The 8,056-nt window shown below is 40.3% G+C and overlaps 1 protein-coding gene across 1 annotated transcript in view; it reads left to right on the top strand.

Annotated features, from left to right (window-relative positions):
• Positions 1-1,203: 1,203 nt before the first annotated feature.
• LAMP3 (lysosomal associated membrane protein 3) overlaps positions 1,204-8,056 on the top strand; it is a 49,193-nt gene continuing 42,340 nt past the window's right edge. Inside the window, exons 1-2 of the mRNA XM_040480877.1 lie at positions 1,204-1,227; positions 4,327-4,836. Coding sequence (XP_040336811.1) covers positions 4,806-4,836 — 31 coding nt within the window. The 5' untranslated portion in view covers positions 1,204-1,227; positions 4,327-4,805. The remainder of the gene's footprint in view (positions 1,228-4,326; positions 4,837-8,056) is intronic.

Raw genomic sequence — 8,056 nt, 5'->3', positions numbered from 1 at the left:
GCTGAAGTCGGACGCTTAACCGACTGCGCCACCCAGGCGCCCCAATAGAGAGCTTTTAAAGCACACAGAGCCCTTTGCTGCATTAACAGCACTGGACATGTCTGCCAGGTCAAAAGAAAGTATAGTCTTTCACGATGTATGATGGCATATTTTCACACTTTTTATAGAACACATTCATTCAGTCAGTCTTGAATACGTTTCTCAGCATACTTCTCTACTTTGCTGTCTCCGGTTGTCTTACCCACCACCATATCCGTTTCTCCGTGAGAAAATGTAAGTACTGGGGCTGGACGGAAGAATCTTCTGGATTCTGACTATTAGAATAATCAGAAAACGCATCACCTGGATCCTCTTAAACACTTTGACCGTTGACGAGCCCACTGCAGAGACAGCCCAAAGCTCTCCCAATCCTTTGGGCCCCGATCGTTTTCTGTATCTACAAAAGCAGCCACCCTCGCTGGTGCTGGCAGAGCTCAAAATGCCCAGACCTCCCAGGCCTCACGTGAGGAGCCTCTCCACAAATCCTGCATCACAGGTGGGCGACAGAGGAGCCATTTCAGTTCCGGACATCATTGCTGATGCTGCCCCCAGGTGCTTCATGGTAGCCAGCTGTGACTTTCCACTCTGGCTTCTTTGCCTAAGCCCCACACAGCTGCTCTGCTTATCGGTGTCCTCTGAGAGAAACAAGAAAAAAAGTGGCTCTTTTATGAGTGACACTTATGTCATCTTTCTATTTGAGTCAACGGAAAAGAATTCAAAACCATCAGATAAAATCTTGCAGCCACGTTGCACTAGTTATTCAATTCATTTATAGCTTTATAGTGTTGCCTGTTGCCCATGAGAGGGATGCATTTCAACTTGTTGGTGAGGGGTGGGAATGCTATAGCCCTGGAGGAAAGTGCCCTGGCTGAAACCGTTCACTAAAAGCAGTCTGAGTCTGTGAAACCTGGCTGGAGTCTGAGTCTGCACTAAATACCAGCTGTGCCTTATCAAATAATGAGAGAAGTTCGAGATCCTTTAAACCAGCATTTCCCAGAGCATATTTTGCAAAGTAGGTGGAAGAGTGTAAGGGTTCGATGAGTTAATCTCACAATCAAAAAAAAAATTTTTTTTTATGTAGGTTTCATGCCCAGCACAGAGCCTAACGCAGGGCCTGAACTCATGATCCTGAGATCGAGACCTGAGCTGAGATCAAGAGTCGGCCATCCAACTGGCCAAGCCATTCAGGTGCCCTGAAAAAAAATTTCTCTAACCTATTTTTAGAATACTACATATTCGATTTCTCATTTGGTTGATACGAGTTAGTGAATTAAAGGAACTGAGAACTCTTTCCTGAAGGAAGTCTGTACGTTTCTGTTAAACTCATGACTTCTCAGGGTGCCTCACTGGCTCATTTGGTAGAGCATGTGACTCGATCTCAGCTTCATGAGTTCAAGCCCTACGTTGGCCATGGAGCCTACTTAAAAGCAGAAAACAAAAAACACTGCATGATTTCCCAAACTTAGCTGACCACGGAATCCTTCTCTTTGTGGAAGATAACTTAAAGAATATTTATGTCTCATGAAACAGTGTGGGTTATGTGTGTAGGCTGCTCTGCTCCACACAGTCATTTGGTGTCCCAGGTTCCTTCCTTCTGATGTTTCCTTGGGAACCTAGCTGGGAAGCTGTTGCCCAACCACAGCTTTTTTTTTTTTTTAATGTTTATTTATTTATTTTGAGAGAAAGCATGAGCGCAGGGGAGGGACAGAGAAAAAGGGAGAGAAAGAATCCCAAGCAGGCTCCACACTGACAATGCATAGCCTGATGTGGGGCTGGAACTCACAAACTATGAGACCATGACCTAAGCTGAGATCGAGTCAGATGCTGAACTGATTGAGCCATCCACGTGTCCCCCAACTACAGCTTTGACAACTTTGTGTCACTGTCACTTACCAGCCTGAAGTAAAGCAGGGACTAGAATCCATGTCCTCTAACCCCTAGGCTAGGATTCTATTACCACACTAGTTTTTGCTTACTCAGTCGACATGTTTCAAGTGTCTCTAGTGTTCCAGGATTACTATCAGAGAAAACAGAAAACACAGCACCAATTCTCTATAAAATATTTGTCAATTGCATCTTTAATCTGGTAGCATTCTTTATGTATGGGTAAACTTTCAAAAATGGCTATTAAAGTAGCAAAAATTATAGGTTTATATCATAGTATTTTAATTTACCAGAGAACACATACTATGGGAATAAACAAACATTAGAGGAACAGAGTAGAGAATCTAGAAATGGACCGAGATACATCTCAGAATTTAAAGCATGAAAAAAGGCATTTCAAATTAGTTCTGAACAAAGAAGATGAATTGTGTGTGCAAGTGGTGCTGGGACCACTGTATAGCACTTTGGGGGCGGGGGGGGGGGAGGGAGGATAAGCCCTTAAAACTATTCATATTGTTCAATTATGTGACTTAAAGAAATCATGCAAGTCAAAACGTTTAAAAATGATTTTGAATAGAGTAAAGCTTTTCTAGGCAAAAACAAAAACCAGAAGCTACAAAAGAAAATCTTGACAATTCAGACTACATAAGAGGCAAAAACAAATATAGAAAAAAAGAACAATTAAAGATTCAAAACAAATACATTTTCAAAACATGGGCATAAAACTAATTTTCCATGATATATAAAGAGCTTTTACAAATCAGCAACAATAATAGAAAAAATGGACAAAGGACACAAATATACACAGAAAAAGAAATTCAAGGGGCACCTGGGAGGCTCAATCGATTAAGCATCCTACTCTTTATTTGGACTCAGGTCATGATCTCATAGATTGTTGGTTTGAGCCCCACATCTGTGCTGACAGCCAGAGCCTGCCTGGAATTCTCTGTCTCCCTCTCTCTGCTCCTCCCCCCACCAAAATAAATAAATAAACTTAAAAAAAAAAAGAAATTCAAAATCCAACAAATACATGAAAAGAAGCAAAACAATGATACTCATTTCTCGTTACCAGACTGTCCAGCATTTAAAACTCTGATGATACTCCGTATTGGAGAAGATACAAAAAAACGAGCACTCTCAGACTGTTGGTAAGAATGTAAATTAGTACTAGCTTTTTAAAAGACAATTTTTAATAGCTTTCAGCATTTTAAAATATGTATATGACTTGATCTAGCAATTCCACTTCTAGGAATTCATTTTAATGATATATTCATACAAATGAACAAGTGGTACAGGTGTTCATTTTAACAGGAAAACAAGCAGTGAGAGATAGGGAACACCCTAAGTGTCTGTGATAGTGTTAAAATTTATCCCCAAATTGATACTCCTGTCTTCAAAGAGCAGAGTCCGATTACCCTCCCTTTGAGTGTGGGCTGTACTAATGACCCTGATAAATAGAATGTGGTGGAAGTGATGGTAATTGATTTTTCACACTGGGTGCTAAAAAGCATTTTGGCTTCTTCCTCATTCTCTCTCTTGGATTACTCACTGTGGAAGAAGTGAGCTACCACACTGAGAGGACAGTGAGGCAGCTGTATGGAGAGACCCACGTAGCAGGAACTGAAGCCTCCTGCCAACAGTCATGAGCCACCCTGGAATTAGATCCTCCAGCCCTAGTCATGCCTTTAGATAACTGTAGCTCCATGTCTTAACTAAAACTTCATGAGAGACCCAGAGCCAGAAGAATTCAGCTAAGCTGCCCTTGAATTCATTACCAGAGGACCAGGAGACAATAGATGTTGTTTTCAAGTGCTAAGTTTTGGGGGGTAGTTTGCAAAGCAAAAAGAGATAACAAATGTATTACATAATAAAAAGCTGGTTAATAAAGTATCATACTGGCATACAAGCAAACTCTATGCAGTTTTTAAAAGTAATGTTTTCTGCTTGAGATGTAGGAAACTATAAAGAGCACCATCCTCATACTTACAAGATCAAAAAATCTGGAAAATATGCAGATTCACTTTTCTTGGACCCATGAAAGAGCTCGGTTCATAGGGCAACCACATGACCTGAAATCTAAGAAAAGGCACCCACAAAGAGAGATGGGGCTCAAGCCCTTGCTTACCTGAAGCAGGCACTGCTATACACTAGCAGGGAGAATTTAGTTAATGGCCTAATATGGGCTTGCAAGAGAAAATGAAAACCCTGGGGGCCGCAGATACCATGGAAATTTGCATCCACTTGCAAACTTTTTCCAATAACCCCACTGGGCACTCACAAAAATGATTAGCAAAAGTCCTAAGAAAGCAACCCTCCCGTCACAGACCAGGAGAGGGGAATATCAGTTGCTGTAGAAAAGGCATGCAACTATGCTCAGAACCTATTTCCTTATCTTTCCTACAGAACAAAAGCAGAACCAAGTGCTGAAGGAAGGGCAATAAACACAGCCTTAGAAGGCTGATAAATCCAACTGGAACTGAGGAAAGACAACAGAATAAAAACCAAATCTCTGATCCTGAGGGAGAGACAGGAATATGTGCCAGGTCCAGAACTGCTCATAGGGGGAGGAGAGAAACTTTGAAGATCACACACAGCCTCCCACTCCAAGACCTGGGGACATAGTCCCCGCATGACTGAGAATCAGAACAGAGCACTCACTCTCCAGCCCTCACCACCAGGCCGACTGACAAACATTGGCTAACAAGCAACAGTGGGATACTACAGGAAGAGCCCAAGGTGCATGCTGAGAGAGGCTTTCTGACATATACCAGGGAAGACCTAAACTGAGGGTGGAGTGGACACGTCCATACCCTAAACACAGGTAACACTTGAGGAATTGGAAGTAACTATAGCAACAGCAGACCAAGGATCTACACAGAGGAATGAAGACTACAAGAAATCATAATCACATGAGTAAGTACAAAAGCTTTTTCCCCCTATTATTTATTTCTCTTTAAATGATGATTGATGGTTTAAATAAAAAATAACTATATGTTGTGGAGCTTATAATAAATGCAGAATTAAAATGTATGGCAACAATAGAACTGAGGCCAAGAGGGAAGAAGTTGAAGTATACTGTTGTAAGTTTCTATATTATAGGTGAAGTGTTGTAGAATCATTTGAAGATCCGTTGTGATACCTTAAAGATATATACTGTAAACTCTAAAGCAAACACTAAAATAAACATGCAGAGTTTTAAAAAATAATCCAACAAATGAAATAAAATGGAATTTAAAATATGCAACTAATGCAAGAGTTGGTAGAGAAAGAAGAGAAATGAAACCAAGAACAGACAAGAAAAATAGGAAACAATGGCCAAGATGGTAGATATAAACCTGACCATATCAATAATCATATGGTCTTAATACCTCAATTAAAGAGGAGTGATCATCAGGCATCTGGGTTGCTCAGTGGGTTGAGTGTCTAACTCTTGATTTCAGCCCAGGTTATTGACCCCAGGGTCTTGGGATCACACCCTACATCAGGCTCCATGCTAAGCATGGAGCCTGCTTGAGATTCGTTCCCTCTCTCTCTCTCTCTCTCTCTCTCTGTCTCTCTCTCTCCCTCTGCCCCTCTCCCTCACTCACTCACTCTCTCTCTGTCTCTCAAATAAATAAGTACTTTAAAAAAAAAAGAGTGATTGTCAAATGGATATTTAAAAAACAAACAAACAAAAACACCACCTTTGTGGCCTGCTTAAAAAAACACACTTTAAGTATTGTTAGATTAATTAAACAAGGAGTCCATTAGACTAAGGTGGCTTTAATGTCTTAGTAGCATAGGCAAGCAAACCAAAACCTATGCCTATAATGCCTCAAGATTAGGAAATTGAAACCTAAGCACAACCAATCACAAACAGCCAACTCAATTTTCTCAAATAATGCAACCAATTAGGCTATAGCCAATCAAATAATTTCCTTGCTTTGCTTCCACCTCTTCTCTATAGACATCTTTCCACTAGTTCCTGACAGTGAGCACTCCTAATCACTTCTGGTTTGTCACTGCCCTATTTGAATTGATTTTTGCTCAAATAAATTTTTTTTTAATTTTTAACATTATTTATTTTTGAGACACAGAGCATGAACAAAGGAGGAGCAGAGAGAGAAAGAGAGACACAGAATCTGAAGCAGGCTCCAGGTTCTGAGCTGTCAGCACAGAGCCCAACGAGGAGCTCGAACTCACAAACCAGGAGATCATGACCGACCCGAAGTCAGATGCTTAACCGACTGAGCCACCAAGGTGCCCCTCAAATAAGCAAAAATTTTAATATGCCTCAGTTTATCTGTTAGTGGTATAAAGACACAAATAGATTAAAAGTAAAACAATGGAAAAAGTTATACTGTGTTAGCACTAATCCAAAAAACAAAAACAAAAACAAAGCTAGAATGACCATGTTAATATAAAACAAAGTAAGTCTCAGAATAAAGAATATGGCAGACTTCAAGCGGTATTACAAAGCTGTAATCATCAAGACAGCACAAAAACAGACACTCAGATCAATGAAACAGAAGAGAGAACCCAGAAATGGACCCACAAATGTTTGGCCAACTAATCTTTGACAAAGCAGGAAAGAATATTCAATGGAATAAAGACAAGTCTCTTCAGCAAGTGGTGCTGGGAAAACTGGACAGCAACATGCAGAAAAATGAATCTGGACCACTTTCTTACACCACACAGGAAAATAAACTCAAAATGGATGAAAGACCTAAATGTAACACAGGAAGCCATCAAAATCCTCAAGGAGAAAGCAGGCAAAAACCTCTTTGACCGCGGCCGCAGCAACCTCTTAGTCAACATGTCTCTGGAGGAAAGGGAAACAAAAGCAAAAATGAACTATTGGGACCTCATCAAAATAAAAAGCTTCTGCACAGTGAAGGAAACAATCAGCAAAACTAAAAGGCAACCGACGGAATGGGAGAAGATATTTGCAAACGACATATCAGATAAAGGGTTAGTATCCAAAATCTATAAAGAACTTATCAAACTCAACACCCAAAAAAACATAATCCAGTGAAGAAATGCACAAAAGACATGAAAAGACACTTCTCCAAAGAAGACATCCAGATGGACAACCGACACACGAAAAAATGTTCCACATTAAGGGCACCTGGGTGGCTCAGCCGGTTGAGCGTCAGACTTCAGCTCAGGTCATCATCTCACAGCTCATGAGTTCAAGCCCCGTGTCGGGTTCTGTGCTGACAGCTCAGAACCTGGAGCCTGCTTTGGATTCTGTGTCTCCCTCGCTCTCTGCCCCTAACCCACTCGCATTCTGTCTCTGTCTCTCTCAAAAATAAATAAACATTAAAAAAAATTTTTTTTAATGCTCCACATCACTCATCATCAGGGAAATACAAATCAAAACCACCATGAGATACCACCTCACACCTGTCAGAATGGATAACATTAACAAATCAGGCAACAACAGATTTTGGTGAGGATGAGGACAAAAAGGATCTCTTTTGCACTGCTGGTGGGAATGCAAACTGGTGCGTCCACAATGGAAAACAGTATGGAGATTCCTTAAAAAATTAAAAATAGAACTACACTATGATCCAGCAATTGCACTACTAGGTATTTATCCAAGGGATACATGTATGCTGTTTTGAAGGGGCACATGCACCTGAATGTTTACAGCAGCACTATCAACAATAGCTGAAGTATGGAAAGAGCCCAAATGTCCATCGATGGATGAATGGATAAAGAAGATGTGGTACATATATAATGGAGTATTACTCGGCAATCAAAAAGAATTAAATCTTGCCATTTGCAACTAATGTGGATGGAACTAGAGTGTATTATGCTAAGCGAAATTAGAGAAAGACAAATATCATATGACTTCACTCATAGGAGGACTTTCAGATGAAAAACAGATGTACATAAGGGAAGGGAAGCAAAAAAAAAAAAAAACCCGGGGGGGGGGAAAAAAAAATGAAACTTTTAAATTTGGAAAAAAAAAAGGGGGTTACTGGAGGGGTTGTGGGAGGGGGGATGGGCTAAGAGGGTAAGGGACATTGAGGGATCTACCCCTGAAATCATCGTTGCACTATATGCTAACTAATTTGGATGAAAATTAAAAAAAAATAAATAATTTTTTAAAAAGAATAAAGAATATAACCAAAATAAAGAAGATTAT

Source organism: Herpailurus yagouaroundi, unplaced genomic scaffold (genome assembly GCF_014898765.1).
Source record: "Herpailurus yagouaroundi ecotype Mexico unplaced genomic scaffold, PumYag 159, whole genome shotgun sequence".
NCBI lineage: Eukaryota > Metazoa > Chordata > Mammalia > Carnivora > Felidae > Herpailurus > Herpailurus yagouaroundi.
This window is presented reverse-complemented; position numbering and strand designations above follow the sequence as displayed.